The 22500-nt window shown below is 44.0% G+C and overlaps 2 protein-coding genes across 2 annotated transcripts in view; one reads left to right on the top strand and one right to left on the bottom strand.

The window, feature by feature from the left end:
* bmal2 (basic helix-loop-helix ARNT like 2) overlaps window positions 1–8769 on the bottom strand; it is a gene marked incomplete at its 3' end in the record, with an annotated part of 18832 nt that extends 10063 nt beyond the window's left edge. Inside the window, exons 1-5 of the mRNA XM_080545193.1 lie at window positions 8682–8769; window positions 677–809; window positions 490–543; window positions 338–379; window positions 1–9 (exon numbers count right to left, since the gene is read on the bottom strand). The exon at window positions 1–9 is cut by the window's left edge and continues 149 nt beyond it. Of these exons, the coding sequence (XP_080401319.1) occupies window positions 1–9; window positions 338–379; window positions 490–543; window positions 677–809; window positions 8682–8733 (290 nt within the window). The 5' untranslated portion in view covers window positions 8734–8769. The remainder of the gene's footprint in view (window positions 10–337; window positions 380–489; window positions 544–676; window positions 810–8681) is intronic.
* Window positions 8770–11955: 3186 nt separating this feature from the next.
* The window catches only part of LOC308169866 (ATPase family AAA domain-containing protein 5-like), a gene marked incomplete at both ends in the record, with an annotated part of 13638 nt that continues 3093 nt past the window's right edge, over window positions 11956–22500 (top strand). Inside the window, 19 exons of the mRNA XM_080544599.1 lie at window positions 11956–12006; window positions 12121–13919; window positions 15185–16153; window positions 16292–16361; window positions 16589–16747; window positions 16985–17078; window positions 17172–17223; window positions 17443–17624; window positions 17733–17881; window positions 17970–18120; window positions 18237–18382; window positions 18572–18629; window positions 18817–18913; window positions 19054–19136; window positions 19282–19415; window positions 19526–19703; window positions 19929–20171; window positions 20296–20360; window positions 20522–20711. Coding sequence (XP_080400725.1) covers window positions 11956–12006; window positions 12121–13919; window positions 15185–16153; window positions 16292–16361; window positions 16589–16747; window positions 16985–17078; window positions 17172–17223; window positions 17443–17624; window positions 17733–17881; window positions 17970–18120; window positions 18237–18382; window positions 18572–18629; window positions 18817–18913; window positions 19054–19136; window positions 19282–19415; window positions 19526–19703; window positions 19929–20171; window positions 20296–20360; window positions 20522–20711 — 4870 coding nt within the window. The remainder of the gene's footprint in view (window positions 12007–12120; window positions 13920–15184; window positions 16154–16291; window positions 16362–16588; window positions 16748–16984; window positions 17079–17171; window positions 17224–17442; window positions 17625–17732; window positions 17882–17969; window positions 18121–18236; window positions 18383–18571; window positions 18630–18816; window positions 18914–19053; window positions 19137–19281; window positions 19416–19525; window positions 19704–19928; window positions 20172–20295; window positions 20361–20521; window positions 20712–22500) is intronic.

The following is a 22500-nucleotide window of genomic DNA, read 5'->3' as shown; positions in this document are numbered from 1 at the left end:
TGAGGCTCCCTGGAGGGACACGGACCAGTCACACGCCACAGTAGTGATGGATATAACTCCACAACTGGATACTACTTCATTTCCAATCCTAGTTAGCTAGCTTACTTACTTAGCTAGTATCAAATGTACATTTTGTGATACTACTATTAATTCTGTTTTCTGAGAAAGTACAAATGGGTGTGCAAAAGTGCTAACTATTACATATCTGTATGTAAATACCAGCCTATTCCAGAGACATGACATAGGTAGGTTGTTACCGTGGTAGAAGGCCTATGCGGTCACATACAGCATTAACATTATGACATTACTGTTACATCTGCACAAATAACCCAAATACCTGAAACATTTGATTTTCACATGTTGACCCTCCCCATCCGACCTAGAAGAGATACAAAAGGACATAATAAATACAAATGTCTTCAGTGAGAATATGCAAATACATTAAGTACTGTAAATACATAGAATGGACCGCTGAGTCCCGGAACGTACCGGTCTTGTCCATCCTCCATATCTGCATCCAGACTTGAGGCAGTTTTTGTTTCCCTGTAAGTGCAGAAGTATGAATGCAATGATTACTAACTGCCTGTAGCAGGTGCTATTGCTTCAAGTCCAATGACACAGATCACACACACACACACACACACACACACACACACACACACACACACACACTTACTGGTTGTCCATGCTGCCCTTGCGCTTCCTGGGCAGCTCCATGCCCGAGGGCATGCCAGCGGCTGAGGTGGGGGTCATCAGGCTGGGCAGAGAGACAGAATGGTTTGGGCTTTCCTCCACCTTCAGCACATCCCCTGTAAAAAAAAGAAAAAAAGAAATAAACAAACATTCTGTACATATCTCATCCTTCCTTAACGCTGCAACAACTTGGTGTCAATATCTAAAGACCAGACTGGGACAGGACAAGCCTAGAGATCCAAACTAATTGAAACGCTGTCCGCTAAAGAAGATGTGTTTGGAAACACGCTTCTACTAAGACACTCAGGTGTGACTAAAAGCTGCACCTGGGCTTGTAGTGCACAGTGTGTACAGTGTGTACAGTGTGTGTACAGTGTGTACAGTGTTTGTGTGTTGTTGTTCCAGTCGCAAGGTCCTAGGGAAACAGCACTGGGTGGGCCGTGCGGCTCATATCCCTAGCAGCTATTTATAACTTTGCTCCACAGACACAGTGACCCAAATAGCCATTACAAGATCAGCAACAAGCTGATTTCTAATCCTGCTCTCTCCAGTGAATATCTGTAGCTGGATTACAGGGCTTTGGAGAGGGGATGATGATGGTCAGGCCACACTCACTCACTCACTCCTCTGCTATCTCCCTCCATCTCTCTCCCTCATTCATTCAGTCATTCACTTACTCCCTCTCACCCTCAAACAGTTTCCTGTACTCAAAAGCATTGGCCGTGTGAAGTGGCTAAAATCATTTTTCCCCCATATCCGATTCAAATGCTGCAGTCTGAACAGACAGAAAAACGGATAAATGGAATCAGATATTACAAACCACATTCATAGATGGTTTAAAATCAGTTACAAATCTGACTCCTGGCCATGTGACTTGTGTCTGAATGGTCAAATATATGATTTATTTGCCCTGAAGTGATTTTTGTATCACTCCCCAGTGTTAGGGACATCCTCAGAGCACTGAAGTGGTCTGTTACTGTCTGTCACTACTGTTACTGTCCGTCACTAGCCATGATGCTAATAAAAACAAACAGCAAGCTACTGGGAAACGTCCATGGCAGCATTGTTGTCACCCAACAACTTGCACAAGCTTCACCAACTACACTGCACAGGGTCCCATTGTTACTATGACAACTAGCATAGTTGTGAGGGTAAGCAATTTTATAAGCTTTTTTGCTTAGAAAAAAATAAATATTGCTTAGATATTTATATATAGTTGTTTAATCTCCTAAGCACCAACCTCGCCACGTCAATTTCCTTATAACTAATAGCACTGTGATCTCCATCAATAGAATTTAGTATTCTTCTCCAGCTTAAAAACTCAGCTCCCTCATCTTGCTAGGCTATTGGCCTAGTCCCTTGTCTCATCAGATCCTTAAAGCCAGAAAGAAGTTTGACTATCTTCTGCTGGGACTAAGGGGTAGTGTGGCCGAGCGGTCTAAGGCGCTGGATTTAGGCTCCAGTCTCTCTGGAGGCGTGGGTTCAAATCCCACCGCTGCCATCTTTAGAGAAGCTGTCCCAATACAAGCTATGCATTATATAACTAATAGCACTGTGATCTCCATCAATAGAATTTAGTATTCTTCTCCAGCTTAAAAACTCAGCTCCCTCGTCTTGCTAGGCTATTGGTCTTGTCCCTTTTCTCATCAGATCCTTAAAGCCAGAAAGAAGTTTGACTATCTTCTGCTGGGATTAAGGGGTAGTGTGGCCGAGCGGTCTAAGGCGCTGGATTAAGGCTCCAGTCTCTCCGGAGGCGTGGGTTCAAATCCCACCACTGCCATATTTTCAAAGATGAGAAGCTAGGATGGCTCCACAGCGAAAGAGGACAGAATACCATCTCATTCTGACCTTGTTCCAAATCTCCAAACACTTTTCTCGACTCCATTAAAGTCCATTAAACGGGAGAGTGGCAGGCTCAGCTTTACAAAGGCCTACAGTCAGGTAGCATGGCCGAGCGGTCTAAGGCGCTGGATTTAGGCTCCAGTCTCTCTGGAGGCGTGTGTTCAAATCCCACCGCTGCCATCTTTAGAGAAGCTGTCCCAATACAAGCTATGCATAATATAACTAATAGCACTGTGATCTCCATCAATAGAATTTAGTATTCTTCTCCACCTTAAAAACTCAGCTCCCTCGTCTTGCTAGGCTATTGGCCTTGTCCCTTTTCTCATCAGATCCTTAAAGCCAGAAAGAAGTTTGACTATCTTCTGCTGGGACTAAGGGGTAGTGTGGCCGAGCGGTCTAAGGCGCTGGATTAAGGCTCCAGTCTCTCCGGAGGCGTGGGTTCAAATCCCACCACTGCCATATTTTCAAAGATGAGAAGCTAGCATGGCTCCACAGCGAAAGAGGACAGAATACCATCTCATTCTGACCTTGTTCCAAATCTCTTTTCTCGACTCCATTAAAAGGGAGAGTGGCAGGCTCAGCTTTAAAAGGCCTGCAGTCAGGTAGCGTGGCCGAGCGTTCTAAGGCGCTGCATTTAGGCTCCAGTCTCTCTGGAGGCGTGGGTTCAAATCCCACCGCTGCCATCTTTAGAGAAGCTGTCCCAATACAAGCTATGCATTATATAACTAATAGCACTGTGATCTCCATCAATAGAATTTAGTATTCTTCTCCAGCTTAAAAACTCAGCTCCCTCGTCTTGCTAGGCTATTGGCCTAGTCCCTTTTCTCATCAGATCCTTAAAGCCAGAAAGAAGTTTGACTATCTTCTGCTGGGACTAAGGGGTAGTGTGGCCGAGCGGTCTAAGGCGCTGGATTTAGGCTCCAGTCTCTCTGGAGGCGTGGGTTCAAATCCCACCGCTGCCATCTTTAGAGAAGCTGTCCCAATACAAGCTATGCATTATATATGTGCAAATATAAGAGTATAGTGTGCCAAATAAAATAATGTTGTTTCATAGCCATGTCAGCTTAAGACTACACTGTCTGAACACACACACATCAGATTTGCTCGTTGTAAACGCTGTTTGAACAGTATTCCAAAAATGGATTTGAAAAACAAAACGGATTTGAGCCTTAAGGCCTGCAGTGTGAACAAGCTGTTCTCCGTCTGTACAGTTCAGTGATCACTGACAGGAGGAATGAGGGGATTTCATTGATATTGATTTTCATTGATTTTGACCCTCAATACACGTTTTTTTAATTCTCACTGATTACTTTTTCAGTTGTATGATACCAATTGCACAAAAAGTACAATTGTCATTAGTAATACTGTATATAATATCATTTTTGACCTATTCGCGGCACCATGTGATAGCTTTTTGTCATCCTTAAGGTGATGAAATTAGGGATTTCACTGTCATACAGACAAAAAAATCTGAAGGATAATGAATATAAAAGTCCCATAATTACTCAAATGTAAATTTTCATTTCCATGTAAATAGATGTGGTCGGACTGATTTCCTTGCAGGACAAGCTAATCTCATTTTGAATACCTAGCACATTATTTTTTAGACCTAATAACTGAAATGTGCGACCTTTTTAGGCCTTATAAATCTCATTGCTGGATTTTAGACTTTAAGGCTTTTTAAGACCAGCGCGGGAACCCTGGGTAAAGAGTCAGGCACATGGTGAAGGACGTAAACAGCATCTTATGAATCACATGGTCAGGTTATTTCCTGTCCTGTGTGTTTACCATGATGGGTGTTGATTGACATGTTTGAACCAATTGTTCTTCTATGAAAACATCATGAATCAAAAAGTTAATTACAAAGTTGGCAACATTTTTTTTGACTGCACTGAATTACAACTAAACAGAACTGGTGTCTCATGGGGCTTTGTGGTTTTTATTTAATTGATACTCCAACAGCTGAACTATTGATTCACTTGTGTCATGTGGCACAATGCTAAAACAGGGGAGCACAAGATTTATTTCGTCAAACAATGGGGCAATATACTGTAAGTTGTCATTACATTGGAATCACGCCCATAGCTCCAAAGCGCTATTGTGGGGCCACTGAGGGTGATGTGACTGAAGCCTCAAGTGATATCCTGTTGAATATTGAGAGCTTGATTTACTTTTAGACATGAATAAGGGAAATTATCATTTTCATCATATGAAACGTGACAAGGCATATCTAACCAAATGAACAAAATAATAGAAAGCATGGCTTTCCATTCTAAACCTCAAATCAGACCCAGTTACTGATGGTTGGGCTAAGTAGCGAATGCAATGCCGTGGCATCCTCCAGGGGATACAAACAAACTCCCACATACCAGCAACCTTTCAGCTGGATTATTTCTCTGTACGTTCGCTAACACCCACTCTTGGCCATGTTCCTGTTGATCTGAGGCAGCACCAGGCTTCACCAAAGTGGTAAGGAAGAGAGTCTGGCCTTAACCAAATGTAGGCTACACATCATTTGGAGCCTTTGGATAGCTTACTGTATATGGAACACCGACTGTTTTGTCCATGTATTTATGACGTAATGTGTAATCTCACGTAGGTGTGTCCTCACAGGTGTTGCCAATTCAATCTAGCCTACCTGTCTATGTAATGGCTGACATGCACCAGTTTGTTTGTAAGACTTGACAAAGGCTGTTGTGATGTATGTCTTACATGCTTTTTCTGAAAATAATATTGTATATAATGTCTAGTAGGCCTAGTTAGTTAATGAGAGCCTATTGCTATACTCCTCTGATAAATTTTTCCGTGTGAATTTTTGTTTTTTTTAGAGAACGGCTTATGACATCTGGCCACAGGGACAACAGTTGAAAAGTAGCCATTTGGCTAACACTGACTCGTTTACCAACTGGTTTATTAATGTGTACTGTCCCTGGTCAATAAATAAATAAATGTTTGTATAGGTCTATATGTACTGTATGTTTGTACAGGTCTTCCTCAAACACCCCATTTTCCTTTTTTATCGGTTCTGTTCAGTAAACAAGCACCCAGACACGCTGGCATCACATACAGGATTTCACTATTAAACACCCACGTCTGTTAAACTTATTACAGACTAACTATGAAGCCCAATGCTGAAAGCACAGTGTGTGGTGAATGTGCTCAATCTGTATTACTCTATATTTGTGAAATGCAATCAAGGTGTTCCAGGTCAAGCATTTAGAGGGGTGCAAACTGGTGATGGCCCAAAAAGGTGACACTTTCGTTTTGTCTGAAAACGAAGACAATAATCAATGCGCGGCTAACCTTAGAGGGGGAGAACATTTTTGACGGGGGGGGGGGGGGGGGGGTTACCATGACATCTTTATTTAATCAGAACCAGTCTTTTTTATCTGACTTGACAGGTTTATATTTACCAATTCCATATGTTGTTTTAGAGGGAATCATGCGTTGTCTTGTTGAAAGACCAATTTTCAGTCGAGCTTTAGCTCCTTGACTGATGGTTCTGTTCAAAAATATCCTGGTATACCTCAAAATTCATGGTTCCCATAATGATGTGGAGTCGGCCAGGTCCAGAGGAGGAAAAGCAGCCCCAGATCATGACATTCCCACCACCACTTGACTGTTGGGATAAGGTCCTTTTGGTGGTAGGCAAAGCCTTATATAACATTCCGACAACAACAGTTTGTTTACTACGGTTGTTTGCTAAAACAATATGTAACTTTTACTTCAGTTTGTTCAAACTTGTATTTCTCAATGCCAGTGCCCCTTATGGCGCTTCTCCACTACCGTCCCGTACCGTACCAGAATGCGTGCGCCCGCTTTGTTTTGTTTTCTCCACTGCCAACTGGGCGGTACCGGGCCGTAGAAGCCGTACTGATTTTAGCTACCCTTCCTGACTCGGAGCGAAAGGTACTATCCGTGCTACCATGTGACGCTGCAGACTGTTGATTGGTTTGATTGATTGAAGTGACGCGTCACACAGCTGTTGTTTACAATGGTCCGAGAACCTTGAGACCGAAAGCTTGCAATAAACATAGTTTTTTGCACAGTTTTGAGTGTGCAAATGCTGCTTTTTTGCACTCAATTTGATACTCTTCAGCTGCAGCACCCCAGCTAAGTCTGATCACAGATGAGCGGTGGTATTTTCACTATAATGGGAATCTACATGGTGAAATGCATTCTTAGACATGACTATGTCGTCCTGATTACAAAGATGCCACTTGAAATGCATGAAATCCAAGTTTATGATAGATATGATATGATCACTTTTCAAAAAATGCTGGTCGAGAGAGAACGCTGGCGTTGCTTGTTCGCCGCTTCTCCGCCCGATATCTAGGTGTAATTGCCGTATACACATTTTGGGAATATATATGGTTACTTTCTCGCCTGAAAACATATTAAAACTTGCATGTTAACACTTGCAGAGCGTTCTGAATCCCCGCTGCCGGCCGGTGCGAAATGCATTCTGGGAGGCAGGTCTGTTGTGTATAATGGAGAAGCGTTTCTGAAAATACGGTACGGGTAAGATACGTGCTGTCCTGTACCGTCCCGGTCTGGTCAATGGAGAAGCGCCATTAGTCATTCTTACTGTTGGGGAACAAACTTCAGGGTGTTACCTTCGAAAGGAGACAGCACAGCTTTCAGTTTACTTTGGGTATACATTGGATAGGCGTTTTAGGCTAATTATGCAGGAATGGTAAGAGGCTACATGATTTATTGCCGACGTTCCATGGCTGTCTTTGTGAATGTCGGCACACATGGAAAAATCTATTAATCGTTCATACCCCCCACTGATTAATCGACCATGAACATGTTTAGTTATGCACATCCCTACCTAATAAGAGTATTTCTCAATCAACACAGTTCAGAAACACTATGTACTCATGCAACCTCATTCTGTAATTTAGAGGGTGCAAATTCTGTGATTAGTTGACTTTATATTTTGTATATGTAGAATTACAACTGTCTGACGATTAGGACATTCTATTATACATAGTCCATACACAATAAAATGAGGCTAACGTACATCTTTCTTGTACTGGATATCCTCTACTAGATATAATCTAAAAGACAACAAATGTTTAATTACAATAATGTCTGCCTGGTAACAAAACAGACAGAATATTTAAATATGTAGGGTATCCTGGTGAATTCCTGGTGAATTCCTGGTGAATTCCTAACGTTTCAACTATGTTAAAAGGTTGTTGACTCTACATTGTGCATGGTCATATAGTGGAGCCGTTAGAAAACTGGCCAATCTTTCCATTCTCTCCTTCCACATTTACCAAGCACAAAACCGGGTCAACAAAATCACTGTTTTAAGTTTTTTAATGTCTTAATTAAACGGTCAAACTATTTCAGTTCTACAAATAAGAGTAGTGTATGAGATTAGAAACTTCCCAACAGTTTTGAAAGGAAAGAGGACACGATCGGCCCATAAACAAGTGTACTGCTGCTCTGATGTTTGACCTACATATTATACAACTGTCACCGTCCAGCCCCCTGTGCGCTCACGGCAACCTGGGGAATAAAAAGGCACTTTCTTTCTGTACGCAATTAATCAACACATCGACTTCTGTTTGAAAATAACGACACAAATAACATCAACAAACACGTCAATGTTGTATAATACACCTACCGATTGACACTTTTACAGGCCTTAATGTACGACTAGTCTATAGAATTATAACGTACAGTATAGTCTGGAAATGTTGTAGTATAATATAAGGCACTATGCTAAACTATGCGCGGACACATTATTATTAACGCTCAGACGGGTGGTCTTGCTATTAGTTACCGCCTGTCTCGGAAAAACCCAGATAGTGACACTAATAGCGTCTAATAACTAGTAGCGAGATAGAACCCAGATAGTGACACATAGTAGCGACCCCCCTTCGTTCGTTTCGCCGGAGCGTCAAACGCAAATCCCGTTGAGCGAAGTTTGCTCCACTGATCTACTGACCTACTTTCACACGGCGCAGCGCTTATGTTATTACGCCCGATCAATCGTTGAGAAATTCGCGGATAGTTCCTCCCTCCCTCCCTCCGACTCCGATATGGCCAACCGACTAGTCTCAAATGCCGAATAAATCACACATTTGGGTCAGAGCTTCCCCGGGGTCTTCTTTTAGGGTGGGCTTTTTTACCTGCTGTCTGTTCCCCCGTCGCTCCCCTGTCACCGCCGTCAGCCCCCGACATGGCTGGAGCCGGAGGTCCACCGGGGCCCAGGACAGACTCACATTCATGGGTTCGAGGCGGGTAGAAGATGTTGTCGGAAGAGGGTAGTAGCTCCAGAGGGAGGGGGAGGGGGTGGGGTGGTGGTGGGGGGGGGGGGACAGTGTGTTGTATAATTGCCTTGTTTTTTTTCTTTGGGGGAACGGGGGGGGGGAGGGGGACACAGAAACGTGCGAAAAAAGTACACGGTGTAATCAGGGCAGCACGGTGCTGAAATCCGGGAAAACGCGGAAGACCCGAACCGACGACGCACAGCCTTTCCTCCCCCCGCCGACCCACACTACTGGGGGCTGTGTTCCCTTCCAGAAAATGGTTCCCTCCTCTCATCTGTCCTTGTTTCCTCTCTCTCTCTCTCTCTCTCTCTCTCTCTCCTTCGCAGATCTGGTAGGAAATGGAAATTGCACAGTGAGAACTATGCACTATGTTGCTTACACCGCTCCACCTACCGTGTTGTATGATCCGATCTATAACGGTAGTGAACGAGGTCAGATGGGAACGACTTCTCCGGAATTGAACGCAGCCTGAGCCCAGCATCAGAGCAGCCCTTTTCACTCAAGTCACCCGTGCAAAACAACTCCATTCACGCGATATGTTGCCTTACCTTACTGGCCCACTGATCTATACAGATCGTGACGTTAGAATTATAAGGTTCTATCTCCATTTTTGACAAAATTGAGTTTTTTTTACATAATCTGATCCATTAGGTGTTTATTAATGCCTGTGTGGTGTTATTTTTTAAAAATGTTGACATTTTTGAGTTAGTAATTAATAAAATACAAAGGTTCCATCTCACAAAACATAATGGAATGTAAAAACGTTGACGCTCAATATCTCTGAACTGCCCTAGACGGAGATAGAACCTTATCATTCTAAACGGAGATAGAACCTTATCATTCTAAACGGAGATAGAACCTTATCATTCTAAACGGAGATAGAACCTTATCATTCTAAACTCACGAGATAGTGCAGTAATAACCTAGTTATATTGCGGTTAGGCCATGATTCAATATGGAAGCACAGAAGCGCATAGGCAGAGCGCATTGTCAACACGCGATGAATTATTGGAGACGGACCAGTTTTAAACCAAACTATTAAATGAAGTCTGTTCTCTTGAATGAACAACTATTCAGCTTTCAAAATCAAACCCTACTTATTCAATCATACCAGGCCTACCTGTTAAATCATATAACCACGATCAAATTCATGAGAAGCCCTGAGTGGAATAAAACCTCTGAAACCTCACCTCTCATCAAGTTCAAGTTCACGTTTATTGTCAGAAGAAAAATATACTGAAAATACCCATATCAACATATTACTTATTAATAATTAATAATTTAGATGATTTATTAATCATATTTCATAACATGAAAGTTGATTGCATGGCAAAGAAATTATAATTATTATACTATTATTACACACACACAATTGGTCCCTTCATGACGTTGAACCCAGCGTGCGCTCCGGCGCTCTCAGAGCGAATTCACGAGCACAGCCAATGTCTCGTGCGTTCCCTCCCACTCGACCCGCTTCACTGTTGCTAAGTTTCGTTGAACTGTTTTTATATATTTTTTAATGTATGGTTTAATGTAACGTCCCGACAGCGGTTAGCTTAGGGGGAATGGCACCAAAAAGAGTCCAACGTGGCACCGCTGCAGGTGGAAGCAAGGCTTGGGAGACTGGACTCACCTCTGCACCGTGTGAGGAGGTAACATTAGCATTAGCATTAGCATTAGCATTAGTAGGCCCTCCCCTCCCAATCATTGTTGCGGGACAGACGTGTTGCCACCCACGAACTGCATGCTCCCGGCACGGGGGGCTCGAAACTAACTAACTAACTAGCTAACTAGCTAACTAACTAACTAGCTAACTAACTAACTAGCTAACTAGCTAACTAACTAACTAACTAACTAACCAACCAACTAACTAGCCAACTAACTAGCTAACTAACTAACCAACTAGCTAACTAACTAACCAACTAACTAACTAGCTAACTAACTAACTAACCAACTAACTAACTAACTAACCAACTAACTAACTAACTAACTAACCAACTAACTAACCAACGAACTAACTAGCTAACTAACTAACTAACCAACTAACTAACTAACTAACTAACTAACCAACCAACTAACCAACTAACTAACTAACGTTTGAGCGTCAGAGCCGGTGGTTACCAGAGACATGCACACCATTAAAGCCATGCACGCTTCTCCAAACCACCGTCCCTAGTTATTTGCCCTGTCTGATTAATGATGGATTTTAACATAATAACTCTTGACATGACTTATGTGTAGTATAGGTTATCATGACTCTTATGCATGTTTTTAAATGTATATTTTTTTCTTCTTCTGTCACATAGGCTACACTATCAATCAAATGTTGAGCCTGTTAATTCAGACAATGACTGCTGTGTATCAAGTTGAATTTAAGCTATGTTAATTTGTTTCAGTACATTAATTTAGCAATCAGGTCAGTGGCGGCTGGTGATAAAAATGTTGGGTGGGGCACAGGTTATGGGGGCATGCTCCACGGGGAAGAATATCAACTTTAGAATCTGGATTTACATTTTAGCATGAGAATATATAACTTGTATTAAAGGGCAAACTGCAAACACACCAAAAATATAATGCACAACAACTGACAAATCAACTGGAATAGTCTTTGTTAGCAGAGTAGACCTAATGTTAACATAATGGACTTATACCCTTTGTCTATCTGTGCAGCGGTAAGGTGAATAATTCTAGCAGTACTGTCCAGACAGTTGTCTTGTTTAGCCATTCAACTAGGCATTATTTATTCAATGGAGAAAGACATGGAACACAATGCAATTGTGATAATAAATGTGTTCTTTGTTACTTCTTTAATTAAATTAAAGTGTACCTTTCTATTATCATACAATATTTCCTTGAACATGTAAACTCTATAAGCATACAGTTGTCTTTCTATTAGTTGTCTCTGTCATACTGAACTGTTTGTTATCATCCTGAACTATCTCTGTTGCTCACCTCACCTCAGTTCTGTCTCTGTTGCTCTCCTCTCCTGTTGTCTGTCTCTCTGTTGCTCTCCTCTCCTGTTGTCTGTCTCTCTGTTGCTCTCCTCTCCTGTTGTCTGTCTCTCTGTTGCTCACCTCACCTCAGTTCTGTCTCTGTTAAAACCTTATCGTTCATGTTTTAGGTCTGTGAAATTATGGCTGGGGTGGTTGCAATGGCATCTGTCATTGAAGACTTTGAGACTCAGGTATGTATAATTGTCTAAGCAATAACATATGAATAATAACATGAATTTGACGTTTAATGAGCTTTGTGTAACTTTATAGTGTCATCTTCTCATTGTCATTATTTTTCTTTACAGCCATGTAAGAAATCACGCAAAGATGGCGACTCTCCAACTGTCAAGACGATCACCAACTACTTTTCTCCCATGCCTAAGAAGAAACCATTCTCCCCACCCAAGTCCAACAACATCATGGACTACTTCAGCCGGAAGACCCCACCTGTCAGGGAGAAGGGCAACACCCTGGAGCAGCCCAAGGAGAACAGACACAGGCCTCAGCCTTCTGAAGCCCCTGGCCACCCAGAGACCACTGAGAGGCAACACAAGCAACCCCAGAAACGGGGAAGAAAGCCTAGCAAAGCTACCAAGCAGTTACAGAAGGTGTACAGTACAGACTCCACAGAGGACTGTGTGATTTGTGAGGGTCCAATAGACGAGGGAGATTCAGCAGACAATGCTGTGAGAAGCTTTGGTGTCCTGGGTAGTGATACAGCAGCTCTATTGGCCCAGATTAGTGCAGAAGTGGCTGTGTGGCTGACCTGTGTGGCTGGGGAGTCAGATGGTGATGACATTGAGATTATATCTGCTGAAAAAGCCCAAAACAACAAACATCATGAGGGAGACTTGAAAGGAGGCCCCCCAGTAAAGCAAAAACAAGGGGAAACCTGTGATGGCTCCTTTCCGAAAGTACCTCCAAGAGACAAGGTAAAACGGGGCCGACCTAAAGGGTCAAAAAACAAAAAACATAACCCTAACCTAAAAGGTCAAGCTAAGCAGCAGCAGGTGGAGGAAAGGGAGTGTGTGTCTGAGGTCAAGGAGGCTGAACTGTCCTTGTGTGATGCTAGCATGGAGGTCAATGTGGACGAGGCATCTCGACTGAATGGGAGCACCATCACCATTTCCTTTGAGGACTTCCTACAGAGCCAGGGGGAGAACGAAGTGGAGAGCATAGTCAACCTTGACCCAGAGGAGAAAGAGGTAGGCCTATTGGACGTGCCGAACGCCAGTGAAAAGAGGGGTCCTGAGGAGCCGCCGTGTCCACAGCAGGTGTCTCCCCGAACCCTCACCATCCGAGCAGATGTGCATGCCGTCTCTCATAAGCACGAGCCAGTCAGGGCTGTGGAAAAAAAGATGTCCTCTATCTTTACCAAGAGGAAAGAGGAGGAGAGTGCAGCAGAGGTGAAGCCTGCGTCCTCTCCCTATCCGCAAGTTAGACCAGAGCTTTTGCCCACTCCCAAGAGGAAATCCAATGTGGTTTTGCAAGAGGAGGACCCGGAGCTTGACATTGTTGAATCAGATTCCACACCCAAGTGCACCCAGGTGGAGAGGAAGCCGTTTATGAGTGCCTTCAAGCAGGCCAGTGTAGATGGGGCCAAAGCCAAGCCTGGTAAGAGCCAGGGTAAGCAGAAGCAGCCTTCAGAGAAGGATTCAGCTGAGGCTGTGGACGAGGCAGCTGAGAAGGCACCCATCTCTGTCCCAGAGGCAGTGCAGCCCGACGCTGACAGTGCAGGAGGAAAGATAGCCAAGAAGAAACCTGGGAGAAGAGGGAGGAAGAAGGTCCAGGAGGAGAAGTCAGTCCCCTCACCTGCAACACAGGAAGAACCTGTTCCCATGGAGACGAATGAAGGGTCTGACGCTAAAGCAACAGAGGAGCCCACCCCCACCTCCACACCGACAGTTAGGAGGTCTAAAAGAGATGTGTCCCTCAGGCAGACACCAGTCACTGAGAGTGAGACTGTCACCCCGGCACTAAAAACAAAGAGCCAAGGGAGGACTAAAGATGTCCAGATGTCCACCCCAAAGACGCCCAGGTCTAAACACAGAGTTTTCATGGCGGAGGTGCTCTGTCCAGCTGATGAGAAGGACAGTCCCATCAGGTGAGGAACACCTGGGTCTTGGAGTAGAGCCATGGAATCATGTTTTTGGTATTGATTATCTGTGTTGTTTTGTCCATTGTACTTAGTTGTTATGTCTACTATTCTTAACTGTTGTTTCATTTTCTTTCTTTGGATGAGATGTACCAGAGTCTACTCAAACTCAAAATCTGAGGGTGGAAGTGATTTTGAAATACTGAGTCCAGTTAAGGTGATTGTCATTATCTGTTGAAGAACGCAAAGCCTGATATTTGGAATAATATTAAGGGAATGATTCATTGTGGATGTTATTTTAACCTTTCTACTGTGTGGTCATAAATAGTGCTTGAGTTTGTATATATATATTATATATAAGTATATATACAGATATATTTTATGTTTTAAATGTTAATGTCTTACTATGTCTAAATGTCTTACTATTTGAATTCTCTTCAGAGATCAAATGCATCCAAGAAGAGAAAACAGGCCAAAAAGTTGGTGGAGAAAGCACGAGCTATACAGCAGAGTAAGAAGGCTGCTGCAGAGGAGAGAGAATCCTTGCGAAGGTCTTCACGGAGTCAGTCCTCCACCAAGAAGAGCTACTGTGAGGATGAGGTACTGTCCCTGTGCTGAAGAGCTTTTTATTTAAACAATGCTTAACATGATTTAAACAGTGCTTATTAGATGTTTTCTAATGTGCCCCCACTAGATTTGTCCTAATATCTGTCCATATAATTTACTGCTAATTACATTTGCTGTGCAGTAAAGCCATGTTCATAGGATCAGTTAATTAATTCATAATTCCGTGGACTGTTATTTGTTCAGGTGTACAGTACAGACTCCACAGAGGACTGTGTGATTTGTGAGGGTCCAATAGACGAGGGAGATTCAGCAGACAATGCTGTGAGAAGCTTTGGTGTCCTGGGTAGTGATACAGCAGCTCTATTGGCCCAGATTAGTGCAGAAGTGGCTGTGTGGCTGACCTGTGTGGCTGGGGAGTCAGATGGTGATGACATTGAGATTATATCTGCTGAAAAAGCCCAAAACAACAAACATCATGAGGGAGACTTGAAAGGAGGCCCCCCAGTAAAGCAAAAACAAGGGGAAACCTGTGATGGCTCCTTTCCGAAAGTACCTCCAAGAGACAAGGTAAAACGGGGCCGACCTAAAGGGTCAAAAAACAAAAAACATAACCCTAACCTAAAAGGTCAAGCTAAGCAGCAGCAGGTGGAGGAAAGGGAGTGTGTGTCTGAGGTCAAGGAGGCTGAACTGTCCTTGTGTGATGCTAGCATGGAGGTCAATGTGGACGAGGCATCTCGACTGAATGGGAGCACCATCACCATTTCCTTTGAGGACTTCCTACAGAGCCAGGGGGAGAACGAAGGGGAGAGCATAGTCAACCTTGACCCAGAGGAGAAAGAGGTAGGCCTATTGGACGTGCCGAACGCCAGTGAAAAGAGGGGTCCTGAGGAGCCGCCGTGTCCACAGCAGGTGTCTCCCCGAACCCTCACCATCCGAGCAGATGTGCATGCCGTCTCTCATAAGCACGAGCCAGTCAGGGCTGTGGAAAAAAAGATGTCCTCTATCTTTACCAAGAGGAAAGAGGAGGAGAGTGCAGCAGAGGTGAAGCCTGCGTCCTCTCCCTATCCGCAAGTTAGACCAGAGCTTTTGCCCACTCCCAGGAGGAAATCCAATGTGGTTTTGCAAGAGGAGGACCTGGAGCTTGACGTTGTTGAATCAGATTCCACACCCAAGTGCACCCAGGTGGAGAGGAAGCCTGGTAAGAGCCAGGGTAAGCAGAAGCAGCCTTCAGAGAAGGATTCAGCTGAGGCAGGTGAGAAGGCACCCATCTCTGTCCCAGAGGCAGTGCAGCCCGACGCTGACAGTGCAGGAGGAAAGATAGCCAAGAAGAAACCTGGGAGAAGAGGGAGGAAGAAGGTCCAGGAGGAGAAGTCAGTCCCCTCACCTGCAACACAGGAAGAACCTGCTCCCATGGAGACGAATGAAGGGTCTGACGCTAAAGCAACAGAGGAGCCCACCCCCACCTCCACACCGACAGTTAGGAGGTCTAAAAGAGATGTGTCCCTCAGGCAGACACCTGTCACTGAGAGTGAGACTGTCAGCCCGGCACTAAAAACAAAGAGCCAAGGGAGGACTAAAGATGTCCAGATGTCCACCCCAAAGACGCCCAGGTCTAAACACAGAGTTTTCATGGCGGAGGTGCTCTGTCCAGCTGATGAGAAGGACAGTCCCATCAGGTGAGGAACACCTGGGTCTTGGAGTAGAGCCATGGAATCATGTTTTTGGTATTGATTATCTGTGTTGTTTTGTCCATTGTACTTAGTTGTTATGTCTACTATTCTTAACTGTTGTTTCATTTTCTTTCTTTGGATGAGATGTACCAGAGTCTACTCAAACTCAAAATCTGAGGGTGGAAGTGATTTTGAAATACTGAGTCCAGTTAAGGTGATTGTCATTATCTGTTGAAGAACGCAAAGCCTGATATTTGGAATAATATTAAGGGAATGATTCATTGTGGATGTTATTTTAACCTTTCTACTGTGTGGTCATAAATAGTGCTTGAGTTTGTATATATATATTATATATAAGTATATATACAGATATATTTTATGTTTTAAATGTTAATGTCTTACTATGTCTAAATGTCTTACTATTTGAATTCTCTTATTCAGAGATCAAATGCATCCAAGAAGAGAAAACAGGCCAAAAAGTTGGTGGAGAAAGCACGAGCTATACAGCAGAGTAAGAAGGCTGCTGCAGAGGAGAGAGAATCCTTGCGAAGGTCTTCACGGAGTCAGTCCTCCACCAAGAAGAGCTACTGTGAGGATGAGGTACTGTCCCTGTGCTGAAGAGCTTTTTATTTAAACAATGCTTAACATGATTTAAACAGTGCTTATTAGATGTTTTCTAATGTGCCCCCACTAGATTTTTCCTAATATCTGTCCATATAATTTACTGCTAATTACATTTGCTGTGCAGTAAAGCCATGTTCATAGGATCAGTTAATTAATTCATAATTCCGTGGACTGTTATTTGTTCAGGACTCTGTGGTTTTCCTTGCTGCTCAGGGAGCACAGGAGAAAGGCAAACCTCAGAAACGGTTACGGAGCATGAATGAAGTTCTGGGGAGAAATGTAGCCAAAGAGGGCAAGAATCCAGCAGGTATTTTGTAATTGTTTGCAATAGAGTTATAGATTTGGATTTTCCAAACCTGCTCATAGAAGGACTAACATGAATGTCATGTATTGTATTCAGCTCCCAAAAAGGCTCAGAAGACAGCAGTCATATCCATCTTTGATGAAAGCAGGTAAATACCTACTTGGCTCAAACTAACACTTTAATATGTTTATGTCTTGTCAAGGAAACCAGTGACTACTCTATTGCATATGCATCATGTTCTCCGTGTCCACGTGGCCATCTGTTGATTTACTCATAGCTTATTACTTATAAGTTCAACTTTTACCAATCCACAACTCTTACAACACAACACTTTTTAAATGTGGACCTCATGCTCTCCCTCTTCTAGCCACGAAGGTTCAGAGAACTCCCAAGATAATGAGCAGTTCCGGGCACGAAAAGAGTTCCTGAAGAGTGGTCTACCTGACTCCTTCAAGAAACAGATTGCCAAAAGTGCTGCCACCAAAGATGCCTATACTGTGTCCTGCTCCTCCGTCCAACCATTAGTGCATGTGTTACAGACTCCCCAGGGTGAGTTATTTAGCTCACACCTTGACCAAAGTTGTCCCATCGCTTTGATACAATAACTGGGATTTGCACCAGCAAACCAGAAGCCTGATTCTTCTTTTTCCTTTACAGACTGCCCTCTTTGGAGTCTACCATGGCCCGTCTCTCAACTCTTACAGTGCCTGAAAAAGCTTCGCTGCTTGCCTTCAAACCCACTTCCATCCCTTGATGGTTTATCTTGTTGCACGACTGTGTCAGCTTCTAGAGTTGACAGTGAAAGGGTACGTTTAGATTGCTTTTACATCAAGTAAACAGTGGTTGCTTGAATTAGTCATTTTAGATAACTGAAGTGATTTGCTGTTGACACAGGGCTCTGGCTGGCGAGAGGAGTTCTCTGAGCCCATCCGTGAGTTCCTCATGGGGGAGATCAGTGCGTCCAATCCTCCCTTCCCCGTCCAGCGGTATCTTACACGTTTCCTCAAGAGGCGCACAGACCACCTCATACAGTGCACAACATCAGGTCAGAGGGAGACACATGACTATGCTTCTTTGGAATTTCACCCAATCATAATAGAAATATCAAATACACTTACTGACTTACTGAAATGCTAATGAGACCACTTTTCTACTCTTTAGAACCAGACCCTGTCACCAGAGTCCCCAGTGCCCCGGTGTCAGCTGAGGCGGTGGGGGGGAAGAGGAAGCGTGTGGATGAGGGTGAAGTGCCAGGGAAGGTTGCCAAGAAACAGAGGTCCAGTAAGTTGTCAGAGGAGAAGACCATTGTGATCACAGACCACCCAGGTATAAAGCCAACAGGGGATACCTCTACCCCTCCGCTCCCTAGGAGGGGAGGGCGTAAGAGCCGGGCTCAGAGGTGCAAGGAGGAGGAGGAGGAGGAGGAGGAGGAGGAGGAGGAGGAGGAGGAGGAGGAGGCGAAACCCTCTGTGGAGAACACGCCACTCTCCCCTCAGAGTGACTGTGTGGTGCTGCTAGAAGACTCCCCATTGGCAGAAAACTCTGGAAAAGAAGGTGAAGAGCATATCAAATAATTACATCTAAAACTTCAGACCTCATGGCACCTATTGTGATGGCTAAAGATGGGAAATAATGTATTCCGTTGTGTGATTTGGTCGTTCTTGTTTCCCCTTTTTACCTTACACAATCGGTTTTAACATCTCTGTCAGCTTACTGACTTTAACTGCTCTCATTTCAACAGACTTGGTAAAAGAGGATGTGTTGTGGACAGAGAAGTACCAACCACAGCACTCAAGTGATGTCATAGGCAACACTGGCTCAGTGAGGAGGCTGCACAGGTAAGGCACTATGAAGGTGTCAGTGTGTGTGTGTCCTAGGCACCCTCTATAGATCAATATATGAATCAATGGTTTCAATACCTGGCTCCTTGTGTGAAAGGCTTCATTCACAAACAAACTTTTCATTGGTACTTTTGTAGTTGGCTGAAGGAGTGGAAACTCAGAGCCGACCGAGAAGAGAGGAAAAAACAGAAGGAAAAGAAGCAAGAAGAAGGCAGCAACGGTAAGAGACAATTAAATACAAAACAATGTTATCTTGTCCCACTGCTGGACTATCTCAGATAGCACCAAGTCATGAGAAGTGAAATATCTTCTATGAATGTGTACTGCACTATAACAGCCTAGTGTTTCCCTTTTCATCTGCTCAGACTCCTGGGACTGTGAGGAAGGGGATGCTCAGGAGGGGGAGGACCTGATGTGTAACACCCTGCTGATCACTGGCCCCACGGGGGTGGGCAAGACCGCTGCTGTCTACGCCTGCGCCCTGGAGCTCGGCTTCAAGGTCCCTTCACGTCTACCATTGGCAGCATGTGTCAGCCAGTGCAACATGTTGCACGGTTCTGTTCATAGTGTCTGTGTGTCTAACCTGCCCCCCTCCCTGTTGATCCCCAGGTGTTTGAGGTGAACGCGTCATCCCAGCGCACCGGTAGGCAGATCCTGTCACAGCTGAAGGAGGCCACCCAGTCCCACCAGGTGGACGTCCAGGGGGTCAACGCCCACAAGCCCTGCTACTTCAACAACTCCAGCAGCAGCAGCAGCAGCAGCTCTGTCAGGCCAGGAATCTCACCCAGTGAGTGGAGTAGTACCCTTATGCTTTGACTAGGACTGGCTACCTTTGTGGTTTTCCTTTGAGAACTTGTTTCTCCAGTTTGGATATGTCCCATAGTTCATTACAGTAACCGGGTTACTTTGGCTTGAACATAGACAACATAGAAAAGTGAATAATACCAGAATTTGTGCATAATAATAATAATAATAATGTTGATGTTTTAACTTTTTCTTCCTCTCCACACAGCCGATCCCAAGAAGACTACAAAAGCAAAAGAGAGTGCCGTTAAGACAAAGACGAAAGATCCTCCCAAGGAACCACCAGCCACCAGAAAGGAGTCTTCCAGTGAGGAGCAGGGCAAGAAAGCAGCCACGTCGCTCATTCTGTTTGAGGAGGTGGATGTGATTTTTGATGACGACTCAGGGTTCCTGGCTGCCATCAAAACCTTTATGACCACCACCAAGAGACCAGTGATCCTCACGACCAGTGGTGAGTGCAGGGCGGTCCTTGGTTAACGGTCATGTGGAACATACAGAGAACTGTCAGGTGTGATGTAACAATGCCCTTGCACTATTTGGACCTTCATCTTATCTTGCGTCTCTTCTTCCTCTAGATCCCACCTTCAGTGCCATGTTTGATGGCTATCTCGAAGAGATTCATTTCAAAGCGCCCTCAGTGGTAAGACTACCATATTCCCTCAACCTCTTATCCTGTGTAATCTTGGGTCGTATGGTTGCTAACCAGGTTGCTGTTGACTTATTGAGGGAACCCCATTATCTTGGTTGCACGCCCAGGTCTAGTAGCTGTACTGTAGTGACAGCTCTCACTCCTTCGTACAGGTGAATGTGGTGAGCTACCTGCAGCTGCTGTGTCTGGCTGAGAACATGCGGACAGACCCCCGGGACGTGTCCTCTCTGCTCAGCCTCAACAGGGGCGACATCAGACACAGCCTGCTACACCTGCAGTTCTGGACACGCAGTGCCGGGGGGTGCCAATTACCCCGTCCCACCCCAGACTCAGCCCCCACAGGTAAGAGACGGAGAGACAAGGGACTTTATGGAAATTCTTAGGCCCAATCCCGATTCTCTTTTCTACCCCTATGGCTCGTTTTCGAGTGTCACTCGATTCGAAGGCAAGGCCTTCGAATACGTCACAAGCCCTACCCCTTGAAATCAAAGCCCTATGAATTGGGACAACCCTTCACGGCGCCTACGTCATCACGCGGTACGGTTGACGCGTTGTGTTGCCGGCGAATTCTCACATCTCGCAATGCCTTCTTCAGCTGTGTTTATTTCTGTTGCGTGTGCTATAAGCATCTATTTTCGTTTGTTATCAACACACTGTAGTGTTTAGACGTTCCTTTTTTAGTCTCTTCCGTCAGCGATGTCTTTTTTGTGGACATCGCAATAATGACAATGAATTTAATGACAATGAATGACTCCAACCAAAACAACCAGTCCATCAATAGTCATAAAGCGTTGTCCAAAAATCACGTTACCAAGCGCCTTTCTCAGAACAATTCGTCGTCTAGAATCCAAAAATCAATCCATCATAGTGGTGGTCAAAAACGTAGAAAGAGGATCTCTTGGGGACGCGGCCACATTTGCCTGTGAAGGAGAGATGACAAATAAGCGGAAACATTTCTCAGTAGAGTCGAACGGTGATATATCATCATCCTTTACGCGTATCCTTAACTGTAGTTACATTTCGCGTGTCATATGCCATTAGACATGGAAATATGTCAATGCGCGGCTGTCATGCACAAATCAGCTTGTAACGTTAGACACACAGCACACAGCACATCGGCATAATAACGTTTTGTTGTTGTTGTGCTTGTTATAAAGAAAAGGTCTATAATGCATTGAAATGACATTAGTACAACAGACATTAGACATCAGACATGGAAATGTCAATGCGCGGCTGTCATGCACAAATCAGCTTGTAACGTTAGACACACAGCACATCGGCATGATAACGTTTTGTTGTTGTTGTGCTTGTTATAAAGAAAAGGTCTATAATGCATTGAAATGAATGATACAACCCATTAATAATATTACATAATAACAACTGCTCGGATTAGATTGCGGGTGGAAATAGGTCAAAATGCGCATCATGTACAAGTCAGCCGAACGTTTGATAGATAACTTTACATATGTGTACCATCATCCGCTGTCAAACGCCACAGGTAATAATTGATTTATGACTGTACATCTCTGAAATGCTCGACTGTCATGCAGCGTTGCGTTACTGTAACGTTAGACACAGCACCGACATAAAAGCGATTTTTGGGTTATGCGTGTTATAAATAAAAGGTCTATAATGCATTGTAATGACATTAAACTAAGACAATAAGATGGTTATCATAATTTTTCAAATCTTTATTAATAAGTAATTACAGAGAATTAAAATGACATTTCCGCATTGAATAGAGCGACATAAGATTTCTGTAGATGATTCGCAATGCATCCTGGTATCAAGGGGTAGCGTACCGTTAGCCCTTCGAAGCTAGTCTGGTCCTGAAATCCCTCGAAACGAAGTAATAGTTAGCCCTCCCCCTTACCCCTAGCCCTCGACGAAATATGAATTGAGACAGCCCTCGCCCTAAACGTGAACGCGCAAATCGAGCCATAGGGGTGAAAACGAAGGGCTAGGGGTGAATTGGGATTGGGCCTTAGTTGGTGTCTTGAAAAAGACACAAGGTGTATCAGTTTATTTTTTTAAAGATGATCTAGTTCACCTGTTATGCAGTACTATGTGAAATTCTCTTGAGTAGTGTGTTTTAACTTACAGTAATAAACAAATCATGTTGTGTGTGTTC

This window comes from Nansenia antarctica (genome assembly GCF_963989245.1).
Source record: "Nansenia antarctica genome assembly, chromosome: 14".
In the NCBI taxonomy this organism is placed as follows: domain Eukaryota; kingdom Metazoa; phylum Chordata; class Actinopteri; order Argentiniformes; family Microstomatidae; genus Nansenia; species Nansenia antarctica.
The sequence above is the reverse complement of the archived record's forward strand: the minus strand, read 5'-3'. Positions and strand labels throughout refer to the sequence as shown.